Source organism: Pleuronectes platessa, chromosome 19, assembly GCF_947347685.1.
Source record: "Pleuronectes platessa chromosome 19, fPlePla1.1, whole genome shotgun sequence".
Classification (NCBI taxonomy): Eukaryota; Metazoa; Chordata; class Actinopteri; order Pleuronectiformes; family Pleuronectidae; genus Pleuronectes; species Pleuronectes platessa.
This window is the reverse complement of record NC_070644.1, coordinates 10194714-10218140: the sequence shown is the minus strand read 5'-3', so window position 1 is coordinate 10218140 and position 23427 is coordinate 10194714. Positions and strand designations below refer to the sequence as shown.

The 23427-nt window shown below is 40.3% G+C and overlaps 1 protein-coding gene across 3 annotated transcripts in view; it reads left to right on the top strand.

The window, feature by feature from the left end:
• nedd4l (NEDD4 like E3 ubiquitin protein ligase) overlaps positions 1-23427 on the top strand; it is a 41894-nt gene that overhangs the window by 15695 nt on the left and 2772 nt on the right. The window contains exons 6-30 of one of the 3 annotated variants that reach the window (XM_053411888.1): positions 3405-3440; positions 4163-4213; positions 5694-5755; positions 6118-6220; positions 7110-7264; positions 7671-7806; positions 7925-8113; positions 8246-8323; positions 10550-10606; positions 11443-11580; positions 12528-12761; positions 15432-15629; positions 16220-16297; positions 17798-17852; positions 18548-18606; positions 18970-19035; positions 19461-19690; positions 20696-20817; positions 20984-21054; positions 21197-21292; positions 21411-21484; positions 21626-21686; positions 21899-21958; positions 22398-22505; positions 23025-23121. In XM_053411888.1, coding sequence (XP_053267863.1) covers positions 3405-3440; positions 4163-4213; positions 5694-5755; positions 6118-6220; positions 7110-7264; positions 7671-7806; positions 7925-8113; positions 8246-8323; positions 10550-10606; positions 11443-11580; positions 12528-12761; positions 15432-15629; positions 16220-16297; positions 17798-17852; positions 18548-18606; positions 18970-19035; positions 19461-19690; positions 20696-20817; positions 20984-21054; positions 21197-21292; positions 21411-21484; positions 21626-21686; positions 21899-21958; positions 22398-22505; positions 23025-23121 — 2614 coding nt within the window. Of the gene's footprint in view, positions 1-3404; positions 3441-4162; positions 4214-5693; positions 5756-6117; positions 6221-7109; positions 7265-7670; positions 7807-7924; positions 8114-8245; positions 8324-10546; positions 10607-11442; positions 11581-12527; positions 12762-15431; positions 15630-16219; positions 16298-17797; positions 17853-18547; positions 18607-18969; positions 19036-19460; positions 19691-20695; positions 20818-20983; positions 21055-21196; positions 21293-21410; positions 21485-21625; positions 21687-21898; positions 21959-22397; positions 22506-23024; positions 23122-23427 lie in introns of all 3 variants that reach the window. The other 2 variants (XM_053411887.1, XM_053411889.1) reach the window with 2 other exon arrangements.

The following is a 23427-nucleotide window of genomic DNA, read 5'->3' as shown; positions in this document are numbered from 1 at the left end:
TGATTTTGAGAGTGGGCCGGCGGCAAGACGTCTTTGGCTCTAGGCTGGTATAGGCCTCTGTCGTCCTCGCAGCTGCTCTGTGACTGATTAAGGACTAAGATGTCATTACAGCCCAAACTACAACCACAAGCTGCTTCAATATTTCCTTGAAAGTCTTTCTTTAAGGATTCTTCTTCTTAAGAAATGGGAAACATGGGATTGAGAGGGAAAGGGTTATGAGCAGCAACACACCCTCCGAAATTGAACCGTGGACGTTTCAGTTACACGTCATGCGCTGTAACCATTCGGCCAGCGGAGTGCTCAAGGCCTGATGTCTTTTTCTGATGCTCTCTGCTGTCCATTCCTTAACCTTTGAAAGGAAAACAGACCTGAAGCTTGAACCTTCATAATCACTATAATCACATAAATGCCTTCATCAGGTCGCACACAATGCATTTTTTATTAGATACGCTGAATATTAATATAACTTTTGTTTCTTCACAAGAAATCTCCACTGGGCATCTTTACCACTGACCAAACGCTGTAATATAGTGGTTTAATTATCTACAATAATAAAGTGATGAGTGTAGTTTTGTTGGAACATGTCCCAGAGTCCAAGGATTCATCTGACTAAGGTTTCGGTCAGGAGGAAGGTGATGTGCTATGTCATGCGAATAACATTTCCCAAGAACCAGTTGTTTTTCGAATCATTACTGTAAGTCTTGACACATGGATATCCACACTATGCTAAGCATTGCTCATCTTGAGGCCAGATGTTGTAAATGTAAGATCTGGAAAAAATACTTCTTTGTTTTTGTCAGTCACAGTGTAGGAGACCTATGATGTCATTGATTTGCTAATCTTGGCGGTTATCCACTAATTCATCCACAATATTAATGTATTTTTAGTCAGAATCCTGAAAGCACTTACTTGAATATGTTTTACGCACCTCATTCCCTCATTTAAAATGACGTGGTGTTTTCCCAGGGCATTCTGTTTCCCATGCAACGAGGAAACCCTCATTTAGACCATAATAATAGGTCTTCCCCAACTGGTGGCCTTGAGTTGGACTGCCCCTTTTCAAAGCCCTGCATTGGATACTCCGTGTGTGTGCGTATGCCAGGGAGACTAGCTGCAGACAGCTATGCCAGTGCACGGTGCCCTTGTTACAGCCCTGCTTTGACACCCTCATTTGCCATTCAGAAAGAGCTCTCGAAAGGCCCCGGGGTGACTATATTTACCTGAGATGGCATTGTGGATGGGGCTGCTCTCTCAGTAGCATTTGAGAGGGATACATATTGCTTTTGTTGTGAAGGGCTTTTCTCTGTCATCTCTGATCTCTGAGCGTCCCAAAGCGTAGTAACTCAGTTGTGTCAACATGGAGAGTGTCGAGTAGGTGAGACAAGCTTTTCACACCTCATTGACAGACTGGACTTGTTCCACGTTCCTCTATATCATAAACTCAGTCTGCTGCCATCACTTTGTGAAGCTTCACAGCAGCAGTTAGTATCGACACTATATGTGGTTTTATTTGTCCAATACAGTCACAAGAAATGCGTTTGTGGTGGTTGCATGCAAAAAATATGAGCAACATCATCTCTTTTCATTACACTGTCCTTGAACTATTTTTCTAAATAATTCTAATTTTATTCAAAATTTTTATTTTCCTTTATTTAAAGAAACAAGAAAAACTTGCTGTTGATAAGTGCCACATGGATTAAAACATTATTAATGTTATATGTTTATTATAAGTGAGGGACAGGGACTATATTTTCTTGAAAGAAATTTTGCTGTTCAACTTTCAGTTTTCACTTTTCATAACTGCGAGCACTAAAATATTATTTGAAGTGCAATAGGATTGCTGCAGAAATTTCACTGAAAGTCTATACATTTTTATCGATTAAAAACAAATCGGTGTACAGCTACAAATATGTGCAGAGTAAGTTTTTATTTGATTTGGCTACCCTTACATTTTCGTGTTTTATTCTATAAATATGTTACAAACTAGCTAGCTATATGCACTCCTTCATTTGCCTCTTTAACCATTCGTCCGCCCCCCTTTTTTGTGGTGGTTGGTGGTGGTAATACGTAGAGTGTAACCTGGCCTTGGGAGGCAGCTGCAGGCTCAACTGTGACCCTCTGATGACTCTGCAATTATATCCCTCTGCATAAACATACTCAGCTTAAAATTCTTGTTATGGTTAAGAGCAGAAAACAACAGCCATGTGTCGTAGGATTACATGTGTCCCATAGGAAACTGCCATTACTACTGCCTATTTCAAATGTTGCATTCTGCAGGGTCTCTGCTTTTATGTGGCCAAGATTAAATGCCCATAGTGACCGATCTGTGCCGAAAGCTGTTTAGAAATGTAATTATTGATGCACTTTTCACATTGACGTTTTAGTTTGCAGATCAACACGTTTGACATAACAAATGTGTAAAATTATACTTTTATACACAAGCTTTGATCAAGGTTTCTTTTGTTCTTTTCTTACCAACTTATGCTTCAACCTGCAGTAACTTTATTGCCTGATGCTTTGGGGCATGAAACCAAACACTGTGGTAGTTTACACAGTAGTAGCCTTGGGTTTTTCAGAGAAGAAAAACTTTGTGTGTGACTCTAGGTGATTGGATGTGTAAGTCAGTGGGAGCACGCGTGCATTTGAAAGTGTCTATTTACAGGCCTGTGCATTAATAACTTTGTTTTTAACAGAAACTCTCAAGATAAGCTAAATCAGTCAAAGTGCATTAAAGACACTCTACTGATAGTCTTATCTTAAATTAATTATAAATAAATGTAAAAAAGCTACTATTTGCATCATTTTTGATTCTTTTAAACTAATTATGAGACCAAACTTAGTAAAAATATGCCAATTCTGATATGTTCAAACTTAAAATCTTAAGCTAACAATCATAACACAGGCAAGTTAGCTAACTTTTTTCAGATGATGTCTTGTTGGCCTGTGATAAGCAAACGGTCAGCTGTCTCCATTAGAGTTGGCAAGTTCAAAGTTAGGAAATTGTCTTGACTTGGTGTTCAATTAAATATGCATTATATATATATTCAGAATGAACTTTTATGACTTTACTTTCATGACTGTGGTAAAGCATCTCTTGATTCCACAATATTGAACCTTTCTTCTGTTGTACACTAAGGTCTAAAAAATGTATGAACCCTGTGTGTAGCATCACACACTGCAGGGTTGCTCTTTTATTATGAGAGAGAGTCTTCAATCGACACAGTAGGACGTGATATTGTTTTTATTGTTGATCCCTTGGCAACACAGATCACAGTAAGAAACACTGGACTAACACTATCACCCGTTGTATGAACCAGCCTTTCCTGTCAAACCAGTGTCTACAAATGGACATTATTGTTACTAGTTAATGCCTGTTGTCTAAATAAGTTGTGTCCCACACACAGGCATCAATCAAGAATGGGCTTTTCCATCTGGTACAGGTAATCACTGCTTCTCCCGGGGGCTGCTGCTCTGCAGTTCAGTCATCTGTCAATCTTCCCTTTTCCTCTCAGTAATCGTTACTTATGGCAAAAAAGATGGACAAATCTACAGGTGTCTTAAAGTGAAACCTTCCCTGATTCTTCCCTGTTGTAACATTCCTCCTTCTCTCCCTCTGTCTGGCTGATTTGGCTTCTCTCTGGTGGCAGTGGATGTTATTTATTCCTTTATGGGTTCACAGGTTCTTCTCCTATGAATTGATTTTAAAAGCGTGTCCACAGAAAAAACCCTGGACTGAACACCTCTGAAAATCTGTAATCACTGGTGGGGAAGATAAAAGCTTTTTCGGCTGATAAAATATAATAAACTAGTAAATATTGTGTTATATTAACAGTAACACTTAGTTTAAATTATTGGAAATTGCTGAAACATATTTCAAACGTACTGTTTTGCAAACATCTGAGATTCCAGATTTCCATAAGTGTTCATTAACAAAACCAGAGGTTATCCTGGGTGTGGGTCTCTATTTGAAATGAAAATCTTTACCTCTTTCACTGTTTGTTACATATAAACACGAAATGCTGCTTGATCCTCAGGTGCATATTAAATGTTTTTTCCCTCTTTTTCCCCTCCTGGAAATGTTGGTATTTCCCAGACACACTTTAAAGGCTGTTCTTGTTATAAATTAAGCAGCTCAAGGTGACCCTCTTCTTTTCTTTCCTAGACCAGAGATGATTTCCTTGGTCAGGTTGATGTTCCACTCAGTCATCTGCCGGTAAGTTCATTTGCATCTGTGAGTGTGTGATGGTTATATCACTGTTTTGAATACTCAGCTGTTTCTTATCTTGATCGTTGCTGTGCCTGTTTAACCTCTGTGAAGGTCAGGCAAAGAGCATGTGTGTGTGCATACCTGTCTTAAGTGTGAGAAAGTGCTATAGTCCCACAAGCAACGGTTTGTTGTGATCAAACAACAAGCTCCTCATCAGAAACTGACCAGCAGGCTGTCTAGAATATAAACATAGGTGACTGTCCTGCGGGGGGACTGCCGTCACGACCAATGGAAAATGCAACTCTTGTCAAATTCAAGCGTTCACATTCGCTTGCTCGAAAAAAACTGAGGACTTCTGGGACAACAGCATTTACATTTCATGTGCGTGGACAGGACTTGACGCTGCACATCAGAACGGTGGTGTCAGACTGGTTGTGTCTCTCTGAATTTCTGTCCCAAGTAAAAAACCTTTTAAAAAAGCATATTAGTAAAAGGTGTCAGGGTTAATTGATAATGTCCTATTTGGCTCCCACAGGACCGGGGAATTAGTGGCAGATAAAAGCAACAGCTGAGTCATGTTGAAGTGTCATTGGACAGGATAGAGAGTGTTTGGTCCTGATGCAGCTAATGCTGCCTATTGGTGAAAATCTTATTTAAGCCATTAAACAAATTGGCTGAGCAGGGGTTAGTTACCCTTACACTTTTGTAGATGCTGTGATCTGCATTTTAGTCGTATTTTGATTCATCAGTTTTTGCTATGACCTTGTGAGGCAGCTTGATTTCTTGCAAGGGAGATTCTGTTTAATAAACCATCTGGCGCATCAGGCTAGCATGACTTCACGTTCTAAGAATTGCAGTGTTATTCATAGTTACTGGAAATGACTTTAGTCATCACCTATTTTTCTTTACCAGCTTTTCCTAGATTCTCTTCTTTTACTTTTCATGAATCAGGTTGGCCCGTGCTGACTCATCCAGAAGCAGTCTGGTAGCTGCATTTGGCTTTTGTAAGCTTGAGCTCCTTCCACAAATATCATGCCCCAAACAACATGAAACCTTCCCAACTCACGTTCTCACTAAAGCCCTGGTTTGCATTAGTACCACGTGAGATGGGGTACATGTTGTTTCAAACTTTCAAGAGCAGTAGATATGGAATAAACAATTCTTCATTAAAACGTCTAAAAACAACTAGACCTTTTATATTGCATATTTTGCTGACTTGTGTGGGAACATTATCTAAAATGTTTCCAACAATGTTCACTAATCCAGACAGCACTGGGAGATTGCTGTGAATGGCAGAAGACCTTTCCGCTGTTCAATATGTAATAGGAGAAGACCAGCATTGCATAATGACCCTGCAATCGCTGTGCAGAGGGTTGCAGCTGTGGTCTAAACTCATGACACTGATAGTTTGATATGGCCTAACATGTGTATTTGCTTGTGGGTTCAATTGATTGCCGTCAACAAATGCTTGCTTTCTAAATTGCAGACAGAGGACCCGGCGATGGAGCGTCCTTACACGTTTAAAGACTTCCTCCTGCGGCCCAGGAGGTCAGTGTTTACCCGTTGTAACTACTGATCAGGGAAAATAAATGTCTGTGTTAAAATGTCTGGGTCTGAATCTTGTTTTCTTTGTGCCCATCATTAGCAAGTGAAGTAGACAGGTTATTAATCTCACAGCGACATAAATCATAGTTTGCAACACTCAGTAGACTGGTGTCATATTTCCGGGCAGTGCTAAGTTCATTGGGAGGTTAGCTGAACCCCAAAGGTGAAAAACCATCTGCTGCTAGTAGTTGGAAACTGTCCTATATAATTCTTAGCATTAGCCTACCAACAACAACAGTGGGCCACCTGGTTTTAATGTGCTGTTTTTAAGCCCTGCTCGATTCTTACTGGTGTTAATCTTCCAGTCACAAGTCCAGGGTGAAGGGTTACCTTCGTCTGAAGATGGCCTATCTGCCCAAACAAGGAGGACCCGAGGAGGAGGCCGGAGAAGTTAGGGAGGAGGCTGAGGTAAGAAGTTGGCCACGGTCTACCTGCTAAATCTACCTCAGAAGTCTTATTGACCACATTGTTCATTTTCTGAAACCAAAACAGATTATAGTTCCATAGTTTCCATTCTGTACAAAGACAAACAGTTTAAAGAGCTTAAAGTTGAAAGTAAATGTCCTACTTTGATAGAAATATGTGAGAGTGCTTTACGTCAAGAGTGAGAACAGAAAGGACAATTCTTCTTTTTGTTCTTTTCTCTAAGAATCCTGGCAGCGTCTTTCTACCAGGATTCTGGTGAAAGTCTTTTCCAGGTCAGGGTCTGGAAAAATCGTTTAGTATCCGGCCTGTTATTTTGAGAAATAGGAGCTTCTCCTCTTTTCCTTTTATGTGTGTGCGTTTACTTGCATGTGTATGTGGATTTCAAAAGAGTCGTGGAAGAGTGGTAGAGAGGATGCAAGGTGTTAGACGTTTTCAGATGTTGAAATTTCAGTGAGAAGGCGACATTTAGCAAAATATGAAACATTTAAATGCCAGTCTGTCAGGCTGCCTTCGCTTTATGTTCTCGAGAGGAAAAATCTTCTTTTTAACTCTTTACAAGGACACGTATTACGCTAGCATACAGTGCACTCTTCTCATGGTTACCTTCTCTGTCTGCCTGAGTTAACATGTCAACCCTGGTAGTTACACTGATGCACAAACACTACCTAAGATCCTTAGTCTTAGATCCTCTAGTCAAAAGAGACAATAACATTTCAAACCACCACACAACTCGCAGAAAATTAACCAGCCACTTTAATGCATTTCCCTGCTTGAATCCCTTCTTAAACCGGACCAATTAACTGATGTGTGTGTGTGTGTCACATCAACTTGCTGGAATATTGATAAGAAAAATACAAACTCTCTCTCGCAGGGATGGGATGAGTCAGCAGACTCAGGTTCCCAGCGACCGCAACAGCTGCTGCCCCCAATGCCCCCAGGCTGGGAAGAGAAGGTCGACAATCTGGGACGCACCTACTATGTCAACCACAACAAACGCAGCACACAGTGGAAACGGCCCTCAAACATGTACGCCCAAATGTCTCTCCTTAAGTTATTTGTTTTATATTCAGGAAAAAGAGAGCATCATCGATCTTGGCATTGAATATGCTTTAAGATATAATGCAGCTATGTCTTGATAGACATAGTAGCCACAGATATGTCTTACTTACTGTTAACAATATGATTTGAACCAATTGATTGTCTCATCTGTCAGAATGAGCTCATACAAGCTAAGTACAGCGTGATGGGAAGTCTTAGTCTGACAGTATTCACACAAATCCATGCGATGCTGCTCATTCACTTTTATTAGGCTGATTTTTACATAGGCGTAATACTGACTTCAAAGATTGTCTTTTGGCTCAATCAAATGTGTGAGTAGTAATTTTGTGACTATAACTAACATTTTTGCATGAAATCCTTTCTGCTCTCTCAGAGAGTTGATTTCAGAAACTGAGAGTGACAATCAACAGCGGCAGATCAATCAGGAAGCTCACCGTGTTTTCCGATCGAGACGCCACATTAGTGAAGACCTGGAGAATGAGCACCTGGAACCCAGGGACATGGACAATGTGAGAGAAAGGGATATGCACATATATATATATATAACATGCGCACATACTAAGCCACAGCTGGCTCATGTGATGAGGTTACTAAAATGACAGCTTTGTGTCCTTGTTGTTCATGTAGTCCTGGGAGCTCATCACAGAAGAAGATCCCAGTGACAGCTCGCCCCCATCTGTACCCGGCCCCTCCTCCATCTTGACACCGCAGCCCCCACCAACAGCCGCCTCACAGGAGTTTTCGGAAGATTTGAATCTGAGGCTGTCGCTCACTCCCGATACCAACGGGGAAGTACCAGGGCCGAGCTCTGCTCTGGTGAGACTTAAACCCTGTCAGCTTCAGTAGTCCAAACTCAAACCACTCCACATCAAAATGTCGTAATTTCTCAGTGATGTTGATAAACAATCATTTCTGGCATGTTTTTTTTTGCATACTTTACATTTACAGGGCCAGATGTCAAGCAGACTCCGCTCCTCTAGCATGACGGATGGCGTCAGTGATCAGGCCCAAGCTCCTCCTCTCATGGTACATAATTTGAACCGCCACACATCTCTCCGTCCTGTCATTTCTCTTCTACTGCTTCCTCCCTTTCCTTGTTACGCTTCTAGCGTGGTGAACATCCTTGTCTTTGTTCTCTGATTGCCTTAGTAGGTTTGTATTGGTGTGTCGTGTACCTCATCTCTGTTGGCATGTTTCAGTGCTGTTGATGCACTACACATTAATATCACCACCTCTGTTCCTCTTCCTAAAATGTCCACTTCCAATTTCCGTTTGAGGTAGGTGTTGCTAAGTCCTCACCTTTCCTTCCTGAATCTTCGGCTCTCTCCTTTCTTCTCGCCTCTGTAGGAATACCTCGCCTTTTCCTCCCCCCTCTCTCCCACTACTGCTTGTCTTCTCTGTGATTCACTCGCTGCTATGTTTAATGTGTCTATAATGTGTGCTTGAACAAACCAGTGGCAGAGAAGTATGATTTCGAACAGTACCGCATCAGTTCAATTATTACCCGGATAGTCCTGAGTCAGTGTGAATCTCATCTGTGTCGAGTCGGCTCCATCAACGTGTCACAAGATCTGAATCAGATGTTTGTCACACAGCTGAGTCACAGCAGTGAGCTCGGCAGTGTGAAGCCAGGGGAAAATACAGGTGCTAATGTCAGCATTTCCCTTTAATGAGAAGTCTCTCAGGACTGGACCGCTGTAAGACTCATAGAGAATGAAAAATACAAACTGCAAGTCCTGGGTTAATATTTCCCTCTGGATATGGTGAGCAATTGAGTATTGTAAGGTAGTATAGGTTATATTTGGATTGAAAGATTATTCAAGAGGTGTAGGCGGATGTGGGCTCTTGGTACTGGCCAATGCATATGTGCTTGCTTTGTGGATATCAGGCCTCATTTTAAACTGGATTATGTTAGAGTAAGACTGTTATTTCTGATTTAGCCTTCTTTCCCAGTGAATGCTCACTCAAATTTTCCTTTGTCTGTACTTCTTGTATTAATAACACTAGTATTATGGGCATTTCCACAACACGCATGCTAATTCAATTGCCACTCACAGTAATGTTGTCTTCATTCACCGGTCGATTCCTGTCATTTCACCTCATCGATTTCAAGATGCAACGATTGCAATGCATTATATATTCTTCACCCTGATTACATCAAGTTCCATTGATCCTAGTTTGACTTTTATTGGAAAGAAAAGCAAATGTGGAAAACTAATATTGATGGTTAGCTGAATGAATCTGGTATATATCTTCATAGTGATTGAGTATGACATGACTGTTGTTGATGTAATTAACATAATATTAAGAGTGTCCTCTTTTGATTATTAGTTGACACTCTTACACTATTTTAATTTAAAGATAGATAAATAGTGGTCTTCCTTTACTGTAGTTTTAGGGCTTTGAATTCAAATGAGATAGATAACTGTCTTCACAGTAATTTAGCCGAGAATAAGCAGAACAATGTCCAGCATCTGTCAGCTGATATTGTCATCTAACTTATGATGTGTGTTTCGGACTGTTTGGATAAAATGACTCGTCTTTCTTGCATTTGGTCGTTTTTCCTCACATTTTAATTCTGAAATTCAAACTCTCCTCGTGAACTTTCTGTGAACTCCAGCTCAGTAATTCACTTTAATGGCTCTAACATTTTCAGAACACAGACTGTAGCTTTTTTACTTGGGTAAGCATAAAGATTCTGCATTGGCTTGGGATTAAACACTGTCCAGGGAAAAGAGTCTGCGTCTTCCCTCCAACAGGGAAATTCAAGCCCGACACTTCTGCATATCACACTGTCTTGATTTTTTTTCTTTTTCTGTCTCAATAAGTTGATTTCCTTTCCACTTTACCATCTAAAAGTTCCTGCCAGCAAAGTACTTACACCTTTATTAAAGCTGCCTTTTGTGTGATCGGATCAGCCGTAAAACAACAGTGACTTCTTGCCAAATTATTTGTTCTCCTTCCTGCTGCTTGTCGACCTCACAGCTTGTACCTTTCAGTGGATGCCCTCTCTATTACATTTTTAATAATCGCTGCCACTTTCCTGCCACGGTCCATAATCTCACTCCCTTTTCTCTCTCCTCACCTCCTTTGAGAATAAATTCCCCCACTTTGTCCATTCAGTGTTACCTCACTCAACCTTACCCTTTTACTTCCCGAACACTCTGTTGCCGCATTACCTTCCCACTGCCAATGAAAACATGACAAAGTGTGAACTAAAGTCCGTCTTCCCCTGTTGTCTACCACCAGCAGAGTTCCCAGACCAGAAGAACAAGAGCTCAAACAGTCTCAGGTGGTGAGGAGTCTATGGTAATATCTAAGTTCATAATGTACAGTACACATTCTATTCGTTCACACACATCTTGGTGGATGGGCTGTATCCGTCCCCTGACCAGATTGGATTATAACAATATCATTTGGTCTTCGTAAACACATATTCCATACGTGATTACTTGCATATAGAGCCTGGAAGTGAGATCCGATCACAGGTGGTCACAGGAGATGCATTCGGCACACACTTTAATACCAGGTGAGAACAGATAAAGTAAGAACTGTCCCCTTGTGATCAGATATCTCCGGACACACTTTAAAACAGATCTGAGCAGGTTCTCTGATTAAAAACCAGCATAAACAATCTAATTGCATAAAGAAATAAAACCATAAATCGCTGAAATAGACTACTCTTTGTAAATATATTTGTAAAAGGCAAATCATTGCTGGCAGGTTATTGAGTTGTATTTTGATAAATCGTTATGCTAAAACTGTTTAAAGTTCACTCATGAATGATCTACTTCTATTACTTATTTGATGCTTGTTTTAGTTTTAGTGTTTTGTCCGTCATTGTGTTTTGTTGGTGAAAGTTCATTTCTGGTTTCTGACCTGTTGCTGTCTTTGTGCAGCTGAAATGGGAAAAACATTTTTTTTGTTCTTGTTTTTTGATTTTGAGAAAACAATATGTGGAATAACTTTGGTGCTAAGGTCGACTTGACTCAGGTTGTGTCGTCTTGCACCGACTGTAATTTGTTTCCTAACTCACTTTCCATTTTAAAATCTCGTTACATTAAGCGTCCCTCCACGTGTCAGTGAGCATATTGGGCTGTATTGATGAGTTTTCTTTGCTTTGCTCTCTCCCCACACTTGGCTAGTCTCCCTCGTCGACTGCTTACACCTTGACCACCCCTGGCCTGCCCCCTGGATGGGAGGAGAGGAAGGACGCGAAGGGAAGAACTTATTACGTGAACCATAACAGCCGCACCACAACCTGGACTAGGCCAATTGTGCAGGTACAGCAGGTCCGGAGGCTGCCAGTCAGGCTGGACTCGTCTCTTTGCATGGGACTGGACCTTACCATGGTCCCTATCATGGCCTTGGCCACTGTACTGCACCTCCTCCTCTTTCCCCCCCCCTTCTGTGTTTCTCTTCTGTCTAGCCGGAAAGAATGCCGGAAAGAAACACAACTTTTCACCCTCAAAGTCTTATTCTGCCTCTCCCTCTGTCCAATTTCCTATTCTGTCAAACTTTATTGCACATCTCCCTTCTCTCGTCTAGAATTTTGCTTAATACTCTGGATGAAGCACAACTCTGCACTGGTCACGTCTTCCTAAAGCTGGCCTGGAACTGCAAACCACCACTTTTTTCCCTCCCTTTTCCGATTTCTACCCTGTTTTTCCACTTATCTACCCCTGTCGTTCTGTCTGAACTGAGGCGGTTCCACATAGTCTGAGCCGAGGGAGAGTCTGCTACATGATGTTGGGTGTTATGGTTAATTCTCACGTCTCTCCTCTATGAAATCCACCCTTACTTTTCTATATTTATCAGAACACTCCAGATTATGTTGTACCTGTTCATGTGTCTTTCATCACACTGTCTTCTCACTCTCTGATTCTCATGTTGTTGTTATTACTCAGAAGGAGGGGACGCTGACCAATTATTTAGATGACAGTATAATAGCAAGGTTCAGGGTTGATGGTAACAATAACCATGAATCTTAATCCCTTAATTATTTATCTGTCAAGTGACAAACGATTGCATTCTTGGGCCTAAATGACCCATGTTTTTGACGTTTTAGGAACTAATCATTCTTGTATCCAGTCCTCTCCGGTGCAGACAAGCATCCTTGACAGCATTGCAAAGAGTATGACGGGGAGAAGTTTTGGTTTGCGCCAAACGGCGTGACTTGCCTCATTTCCCTGACCGCATTTAACCTTAAAAGTGCTATTCTCACTGACAGCTGACTGAAGACGGACCCAGCACCTCAGCAGCAGGAGCAGCAGAATCATCCTCGGCAGCAGCAGCAACAGCATCATCCTCAGCAGCATCAGCGTCAGGGGGAGCCTCTGCCCTGCTACCCCCATCCACCCCCTCCTCCTCCTCGTCCTCCTCCAATAGCCACCTCCATGAACCCCAAGTCCGACGACCTCGTAGTCTCAGCTCCCCTACCGTCACCCTTTCCACCCCCTTCGAGGTGAGAATTAGCCACCTCCACTCCACCATACTCATCTTTTCCTCCCTTTGCTTCCTGAGAAGCCCTTCCACACTTTTTTTATGCAATCTTTTATTGTATCAGCATGTCTGTCCTTAAGAGGGATCACGTTCTTCACCAATACCCAGCAGCAAATCCTCAATTTCCTCCTTAATATGACACTTTTCATCTTTTGTGTCTTTCTCTTTAGGTTAAATCCACCATTGCCTTCCCTAAATATTAATCTCACCATTTAACCGGTCTTTTCTCCTCATCGCTTATTTTCATAACCTATTTTATTTCTTCATGCTGCTCTTTCTTCCATCTTCAACATATGAGCTGGTGACTGAGCACAAAATGGTCAGAGTTTTACTCTAGCTTTCTTTGATTTGTTTGTTTGATGATGGATTTGTGGTGCACGGTCATCATTTCATTCTGCAGTGTAGTGTGTGTTGAAGTAATCACACTAACAGGATGAAGCTGGTGGGGTAAATCCAAGATGCTTCAGTTACTGCTGAATGAATAATTTAAATGAATAATATAATTGGATTTCCTTGGATTTGCTTTGAGCAAAATACACAAAGTCATCCTGACCATGGAAATCATTAAGTCTAGAGGCAGTTTTGATAACACCACAAAAGCAAATAATAAGTCTATTGTTCCTGTCGATCACATGGTTATTTCATCATTAGCAAATAACCTTCAAAAACAATTTAGATGTTTTGAACCCTGTGGGTCCCTAATACTCACTGATTTAGGGACACAATGACTGTGCATTTCCTGCTTGAAGTAATCCTTTTCTTGTTTTGATAATAGAGGTAAGGCTGCGTGAGGTTAATAATTTTTTTATCCCAATTTGAAATAAGAATTTTTACTTGCAAAGACAGTTTACACTCATATCGCCTTTCTTTAGCATCTTTTATGAGAGAATAAGTAAGCTTTCAATTTTTACTAAAACACCTCATATACTATATATGTCCATTTAACCCTAAAAACCTCCAGCCTCCAGAAATCTTAATGAAAGCACACTTAGACCAAAGCTGCTGCTTGTACATTCAAAGTGTTGGACATTCTGCTGACATTTGCCTAATGAAGTTCTCTCCACAGTGGGTTGTCCTTCTCGTAAAGTTAATAACATTACAACATTCCCCAATTTGGGACTAATAAAGGGCTTCTTATCTTATCTTTTTTATCATAAAGCCGGTCTCTTACTCATTGATTTAGTGGGACTAACCATCAAAGAGGGAAGGTGATGCATGTGTTAAGTAATAACAACAGGTAACTTAAGGTAGCACATTGTAATGTCCGCATTTGTTTTGAGCAAACAAGCGACATTAAGACTATTAGGCAAATAACATTTGGGAATAATATCTAATGTTTTCTAAATTGGATTCTGTTGCACCTATCATATTGCATGGGTACATCATGGCTGTGTGTGGGTCTGTATGCAGTATGTGTTGGGAACCTTAGTGTCATTAAACTGCACTTTAGCAGCAGTTTAAAACAGATGATGGAGTCACATTTTAGAAAAGGTTTGAAACTTTTGATTTACTTCTTTATCCTCTGTGGTCATTTACCCTCTTTACAAACCGACATTAATGTTGAACTTTAAATTATGGAGTGGAGCTATAAATACAGCACACAAACTTGACTAATTAGGATCAACACATTGTATTTAAAAATGGATGGTCTCTGTTTGACCTGCACTGAACTGCATTTTAAGGGGTTCAGTCAGTGATGAAGATCCTTAACTACCACCAAGGGAACAGACCTGAAAGCTGTTTAATTATGGGGTGTGTCTGTGTATGTGTGTGTGTATGCATTAACAAGACATTTTGGAAAGTAAAAGGAAGTGAAACACTCGGAGCAGAATGTTGTAATTACAAATTATAGAGGAGGTGGAAGGTCTTCGGATTAATTAATGCAGACTTCTCCCTTGTTAAAAATCAGTTCAGTCAGTGATAATTACCTCTAAAAGAATGTGGGAACGTGTGATGTCGAAAGACTCTTATTATGCTTATTATTATCTTATTATTATTATGCTGTTAAATGCTGCTTTACTAGATTTTAAGATACCAGAGATGAAATGGTGAACTTCCTGCAGGCGTAGTTTCTTGAGTTGTGGTGTTGTGCTTAACTTGTTTCTCTTTTAGCCTTGACCAAGGTCTCTATTACCAGAAACGTATAAATAAAGAGATCAGATTGTGTTACAGCAGAGGTGCTCCACTTTTCCTTGGACTTTAACTTAATTTAGGAAACAAATGCAAACTGGAAATCTCCAAATTAAGCAGTTATTGTACCATTAAACCTCAAAACCAATTTGCAGGGAATCGGTTAAAGCTGACATCTGTAGAACTTATCAAGTATGGATTCAGCCTTCTCATGACATTTTTACTAAAAACCTGACAGGCTGAGCTCCCTGCAGCTTTACATGGAAGTCAAAAGGATTTATCCTCAGTTTTCTCAGTTTTAATATTGTGGTGACGATGGTCTATTTGAATTCCATCTCAGTTTTCTAACTGAATACCAAGGGAGCTTTTGGAAGATTGGTTTCTTTCCTTGCTTGATGATTTATTTCATGCTGTCTGTCATTCATATTCATTCACTTCTTCATTCTTCCTTTTCATAGTCCAAACGGAGTGATAATATAATATTTTCCATACATGTTTTCAGGGAGCCAACAATATCCAGGTACGGAGGGCTGTGAAGGACTCGGTCTCCAATCCTCAGTCACCTCAACCATCCCCCTACAGTTCCCCCAAGACCCAGCACAAGACGCAGCAGAGCTTCCTGCCCCCAGGATGGGAGATGAGGATAGCCCCCAACGCACGGCCCTTCTTCATCGACCACAACAGCAGAGTAACCACCTGGGTGAGTTGAAAAAATATGAATGAAGAGTACGTATTTATTGTGCAGGTCTGTAATTTCCTAACAATTATTTATTTGTTTAAAGGACAGAGCAGATTTTCAGCCTATCCTGTATGATTATATTTATATATAAAGTTTACAAAAGTATCGAGTTGGAATTTCAAGGACAATTCGCTGGAAGTCAACAACATGCACAGTTTAAATACAACAAGGTCAATTATAAAACCTTCTTTCACATTGTTTTCTATTTCCCTCGTTATCTGTTCTGATTTACATGAAATAACATTTTTTTTTTATAATCTTATTTTGTTACTGCATGTGATTGTGAACATTAATTGACAGTTAGAGTAATCATGTAGGAAATTTAGGGCAGTGGTTAGTGTCGATCTCTCTGGATGTTGTAGTGACACCTGGTGGTATAAGAATCTATTTCATATTTACTTGATCTGAAGTAAGGATTCAGCTTTTCAGACAAAGTAAACCTCTGAGAGCTGTTTACCCTGAAACTACTATTGCAGCTATACATTTTTATATTTCATTTTCAATTAAAAATACTATCTTATTATTCCCTCCCTTTCTCTTTGGACGACCAGGAGGATCCCAGATTGAAATACCCAGTACATTTGAGGAATAAGAACTCAATGGAGCCTGGTGAACTTGGTCCTCTTCCTGTAAGTACAATCGCAATTAGACCAACAGCATATTCAACCTATAGATACACTGATAACAGCCATGCCCCTTTAACTGTGTAGGTTTGTTTGCACAATTTAGCCTGTTTAAATTACCATGAATTTGCAACATGTGTCCTTTTTAAACCTGTTAGAAAAGATGGGGGTGGGCAGTGTTAGAACGAGGACGAGAAAAGCAGAGTCGTGGGGCTGTGATGATCCATAATTAGGTGGTGAAGACTGTGTGTCACCTGCACTATTATTTGTGTGACAAAGACGAGCTCCCAACAGATGGGCTCTAACGTTACCACAGCTAGATGTTGAATAATGAACACTTCATGGGTTTCTACATCTCACAGGCTTGTGTGGTGTGTGCATGTGTGTGTGTTCTCTCTCTCTTCTCTTTCCCTCCTTCTCTTTCTCTTTCCACTCCGTTCTGGTGGATCTAATGTATGCTACTACTTCTTCTACACCTGGCCATGTCTGTTTGGCAGAACCTACCAGAGGAGGTTGGTTGGTGCCTCCCTCCCTCTGCCTGCCTTCTTACCTGTCTGGTCTGGTTCAGTCTGGTCAAATGCCTGCAGACAGCCTTGCACTTTTTTTTCCTTTTTTTTTTTTTCCTCTCTATTGCTCTCCTTTCTCTTTCTCTCTCATGACCGGCATGGATGGACTGTACCTCTCCCTTCCCTTTTCATCAATATATAACCCCACCTCTCTGTGCTCCCTCCCTGCATCACCACCACCCTCCCTTCTGTTTGGAGCGCCCCATCGTTCTCCATCCTTGTGTACTTTTATCTGTGTATGAGACAAAGATAGATGAGCTGAACAAAGACACATTTTTATAAAAAAGCAAATTAACAAGGAGGGATTGAAGGAGGAAAACAATGCTGCGTCGGGAGGATTGGATGGAAACAATATAAGCTGTACATTAGAAGAAAAAACTTGCTGTTTCCTGCATGTGTTATCATCTGGTGTCCACTCAAGCAGTTGCAGTTTATTTAGAACCACACATATTTGTGTATATACATATTGTAGGTACACCCTGTTACAGATGTGTCAGACTCGCCCTGTTTTCCCCACCCTTGACTCTCGATCCGCTGTAATTCTTTTAATTGCCTGACTGCTGTTGCCGTGTGTGTGTGCGTGTGTGTGGCCTGTGGCACTGTACTGAGTGGTCACTGTGTCAGTGTACTGGTTTTGACTGGTAGTGATGGCCTTTAACTTAAATGTTGTGGTCGTATCCCTGCCTTGCTGCTGCCTCAGACCTGACTCAAATAGGAGAGAAAATCCCTTCAGTTCCTTTGGTGGGTGGTTGATTGAGCTTGTCTCACCCGCAGGGCTGAGCTGTCAGTGTTTAATCAAGTTCAATCAAACATGAATAAAAAAAAAGAAAAAGGAAAGAACATTGATGGATTTAAATTACTATTTGAGCATGGCCTGTTTAATAATGCTGTGTCATGGTGACTTATTATCCTCACTCTTTCTCCTGTTTCTTTTTTTCAGCCTGGATGGGAAGAGAGAGTTCACTCAGACGGACGCACTTTCTACATTGACCACAGTAAGACAATTTTGTGTTGAGCTTGTATTTGGTCGTGTGCAAAGCCCTTATCCACCTGATTTACTATTGTTCTGTATGATATAACGGCGGTATGCATACTCTCATCTTAACAGATGGATTTCACCATTCCAGCAACATATTTTCACTATTAATTTAAGCTGTTGATTATTTCTTTTACTAATCATTTACATCGTAAAAGCAGCAGCACCTACTTTTAAGGCTCAACCCAGTGACCACAACATATAAAGTGGATGTCCAGCCAGAGTCATGATTAAAACAAAGAGTTTATGAAAAAGAAAAAGAATAACTTTATAATTAAATTAATCTGGGAATGTGGAGGCCTGGCCAAAAAGCACAGAAAAATTAAGAGCTCCAGACCAACCACGCAATGGGATGTCGGATCAAGATACCTCCCCCCGTCTACCTAAGTAGCAATATCTAAAAAAAACAAAAAGCGAGGACTACCAGACCCCCCCAACTTAAAAAGAAAACAAACAATTAACATTGCCACAATGACACAGGCTGCTGGCACGACAGAGAGTGAGACAGAGAGTGAGCGCCTCTCAAGCTTCCCTTAAATCCCCCTCCATGTATCATGGTCATCACTGAGTGGAGAAAGTGTGAGGAAAGGACACAAGGGGGGGGGGGAGCATGTAACAATGCCTCAAATGTTTGTTTTTGTTTTGTTCAACCAGATACCAAGAACACGCAGTGGGAGGACCCTCGCCTGCAGAGTCCAGCTATCACAGGACCTGTGAGTAGTTTCCTCCTGCTAGTTCAGAGTCTCTGTCACAACAGTGTCGCTACATGGAAAAAACAACCCCTCCCCTTAACACTGTAACTCTATCTGTCACGCGCTATCATCCGCCTCAGTGCGTCTTTGAGAAAAATCACTTTGTCACTGCGGTTGTCACTTAACATGCCAGCACCTTCTTGTTAATCTGTGTACCACTGCAGATACTGTTCTCCCTCGCTCCCAACCTCCCTCCCCCCTGTCACTCCCTATGTAGTCCAGTCCAGTGGTCCTCCATCAGAAGCTGATCCCTAATGAGTATATCGATGTTATTTTTACTTAAATCACTCCTTGACTTTTGTGGGTTTTTTGTTGTCTGTGCAGGCTGTTCCCTACTCCAGAGAGTTCAAGCAGAAATACGACTACTTCAGGAAGAAACTGAAGAAACCTGTAAGAACTGCTTTTTAAAATGCACGTCTTCACGTGTTTGTGTTTTTCAATTCTTTTTGAGGAGCTTTAGTTCAATAATACCAGGGCAAAGCTAAATCTTATCATAATCTCAAAGGTGATTATTATTTATCTTTAAGTATATCAATAACATGTTTAAATGAATTGGGTAATAACAGAATTGTTTACCTTAAATTTGTGTTTGAGTTTTAAACCATAACCTTCACCCTGGGGCAGAAATCAGTCTTTAAATCAAAAATAAAATCTTGAAACCTAATCCAGCAGTTACATTTTCTAAAAATCTATTGGTTCTCTTTGTATAAAGGTCATGTACTTACTTAAACACATTCAAATTTCTTTCTATTTCATTTGTATTCAACACTTGGTGTATTTGCATTAAAGGGATTTATGTGGGTCACTTGTTCTAGGCGGACATCCCCAACCGATTCGAGATGAAACTGCACAGGAACAACATCTTTGAGGAGTCGTACCGTCGCATCATGTCCCTGAAGAGGCCGGATGTTCTGAAGGCCCGGCTGTGGATCGAGTTCGAGTCGGAGAAAGGGTTGGACTATGGCGGCGTGGCCAGGGAGTGGTTCTTCCTGTTATCTAAGGAGATGTTCAACCCTTACTACGGCCTGTTTGAATACTCTGCCACGTAAGTCTGCTTTTGATTGAGGAAACGTTTGAGCAAATATACAGGAAATGACACAGGACATAGTGTTAAGCAAAGCTTTTTGCGGTGATGGAAAAATTCTTCTCTTTTTTCCCCCACTAAGGTGGAGTAAGGTGTAGAAAGTGTTATATTGTTCCCCTACAAGATTTAAAGTTTCCTTCCACTTTGATTACCCTTTCCTGTCATTCATAAAGCCATCCTGGAACAATGTTTCCCACATACAGTGGTAGGTGTTGTGTGGTCTGCTCCTTTTTTTGACTCCAGTAGAGGATGATTGTCTTATTATTCTTATAAAATAATAATAGCGGAGCAATCGAAAAGAATACTTGAAAACAAACACCTTTTTCATTAAAGTTTGCTAGACTTAATAAAAAAGAGATGTCGAAGAATTTAATAAATAACAACAGTGCGCTTATTCCTAACTGCAAATTAGTTTGAACATTATTATGCTCCTGCAGTTGAATCAAATGCGGATGCTTGGCAACTACAAGCATATTTTTTTTTCTCAATTTGTGGTGATATTCCAAAGTTGTTTTCCCATATACGATAATAGGAGGCTCCAAACTGTGGCAGTGAGTTTGTGAATCAAAAGTTCAAGCTTTTCCCTCAGCTGAAAGCAGCAATGGATCAACATTAATAAAGATAAAAATAAATCACCAGAATTTGCAGGAGAAAAGGCAAACTCAGTGGGAGGTCGGGTGACATGGTACAAATCACTGTGAATATCAAGTGCTTGCCTGCCTGAAATGTCATGAGAGGAACTCAACTCCAGATTAAATATTTGAGGTAGTTAATCTTAGTTTCTTTTCATAGTTTATAGCTGCAAATGAGATTTCATTTCAGTGGAGATCTTATATTTATTCACATTTTTAAGGTTTCTATAACCATACGGACAGTTAGCAATACACGTGTTAGTAGCCTACAGCTGACTGTTCTGAGCATCAATAACTAACCTGAAAATGGTTTTCCTCTTCTGTATCTTTCCAGGGACAACTACACTCTTCAAATTAATCCCAACTCTGGCTTGTGCAACGAGGATCATCTCTCCTACTTCAAGTTTATAGGACGTGTGGCAGGAATGGCTGTGTTTCATGGAAAACTGCTAGATGGTAAACCACTTGGTGGTTGATCCTGTCTCTTTTCTTATTATGTTATCATATGTTCAGGTTCCTCATGTTTGAGGATTCTAACTCATCTTTTTTATTGATGCTTTTGAGTTTTTATCGTTTCTCCACACATACTATTACAGCGCTGTGTTGCCTTCTTGTTTCCCAGGTTTTTTCATCCGACCATTTTACAAGATGATGCTGGGAAAACAGATCTCTCTCAAAGACATGGAGTCTGTGGTAAGATCTCATTGTTACTAGAGTATATACTCAATAAACATACTTTTAATTATGTAATTCCACATTCATCAAACCCTACAATCTCTCAATGAGAAACGATTAAAAAGTGTTTTTCTGTAATGGATGATTATCTGCCCTGCAGGACAGTGAATACTACAACTCTCTAAAGTGGATTCTGGAGAATGATCCCACTGAGCTGGACCTGAGGTTTTGTATTGATGAAGACAACTTTGGACAGGTGAGCCAACCGAAAATCCGACTTTCCGAATCAAAGTTAAAATTCCCAAAATCATTTTACTTTTAGTAAAGTTATAAAGTTGATATCTATATTTTCTTCGTGCTTTTGTCTTTTACAGACGTACCAGGTCGACCTGAAGCCCAGCGGCTCAGACATGGTGGTCACCAATGACAACAAAAAGGAATATATAGAGTGAGAACGAAAATTAAAAAATGTTCTACCTTGAATTTCATTCAGATTTTTATGAATAGCTGTAGACATTAAACATGATATTCAAACAGGAAGATCATTTAAAACTTTTTCATTAACATCTCCTAATCTTGTCTCCACCAGCCTGGTCATCCAGTGGAGGTTTGTCAATCGGGTCCAGAAGCAGATGAATGCTTTCCTCGAGGTATTTGTGTGCATTAACACTTTGACCATAAGGGGGCAGTGTGAGCACAGACTTTCTGTATTCATTCCCTGCATTTAAACCTACAGCAACAAATATCCTCTCAACCAACTGTTAACTTGAATATTTTGTCTTTTTGACTTTTTATTTATTTAGCTTGAATTGAATGGCAGTATAATTAATTTGTTGTAATTTGTTTTTTGTTTAATTTCCAGGGATTCACGGAGCTCATCATAATAGATCTGATCAAGATCTTTGATGAAAACGAACTGGAGGTATGGATACCTGGCTAGCAGAGTTTAAATGATTAGTCTATTAGTCGATCAACTGTTGATTGATTGATTGTTTCAGGTTTTTTTTTGCTCCAGCTTCTCAGATTTAAATATGTGGTGGGTTGCTTTATTTTCCGTGACTGTAAACAGAGGATCTTTTGGTTTTCGACTGTTGGTCAAACAAACCTCACATTTAAAGATGGTACCTTAGACCACGGGGTGATAAAAATGGGAAACTAGGATAAATATTTTGTCTGCTTTATTTTCAAAAACCTTTTTATAATAAAATGATTTAACCATAGTTTAAAAAACAATTGACGAAACAATTAGTTGCAGTTGCAATGTTCATAAAGCATTTAACTGGAATAATCATTCTTCTGAGAAGAGCAATGACTGGATGTTAATGTTTTGTTTCCCTCTTCGTCCTCTTCCGCCTGTGTAGTTGCTCATGTGTGGTCTGGGTGATGTCGACGTCAACGACTGGAGACAACACACTGTTTACAAGAATGGATACTGTCCCAACCATCCTGTTATACAGTGGTTCTGGAAGGTATGTGCATTAAAAATACACACACACACACACATGCACGCTGGTGAATACATGGAATAAAAACAAACAGGCACTGTCTAAAACATCAGCCAAGTGTTGCTAGGTATCAGTCATGGATGCTGATCTTTCACAATAAAAGTTGGTCCGAGTCATTTCCCCTCCAGTCGACCTGTGGCAGGTTTGCTGGCCTCGCTTTGGAAGATCAAAGTCTGTTTGGACGAACAGACTTGTTTGCTCTGATGAAAGAGCCTCATGTACGCACAAGCCATAATTTGTGTATGGAAATACCCCTACACACACACACGCACATAGACAACAGTGTCATGATATTTTATTAAGTCAACCAGAACAGTGCACACACAAGGTTTCATTGCAAAATCCTTCTTGCTTTAAGTGATTTCATCATTCTTTTTCTGTAATAAATCAATTTTAGCTTTTTCAAAGTGGAGAGTGATATTTGACTAAGAAAAACATGGAAAAACGCTGAGTCCGAGATATTTATATTTTCTTGATTATCAGGTTGTTCTGTTGATGGATGCTGAGAAGAGAATCCGGCTTCTCCAGTTCGTGACGGGAACATCTCGAGTACCAATGAACGGCTTTGCCGAGCTTTATGGTAGGTTAAGTTCAAGTTTCCTGTATTTCATACTGGTACCAAGTAGTGTAACAGTATCAGGTACAATTTTATGTAACAGTGACGCTGACTGATTAATCATGAGTCAGCATTGCTGCAGTTCCTAGTAATGAGTCCCTATCATTGTGCACATACCGATACTGGAGATATGTGTCATGTCAAGCAGATGAATAATGGCTTGTATAACGACTAATAACTTCAGATTATGTGACTGCTAAACTGTTACATACACTTTTATAAACATTATCATGCGTTTGGCTGAAAACCTGTGTTAATTATTTTCATACA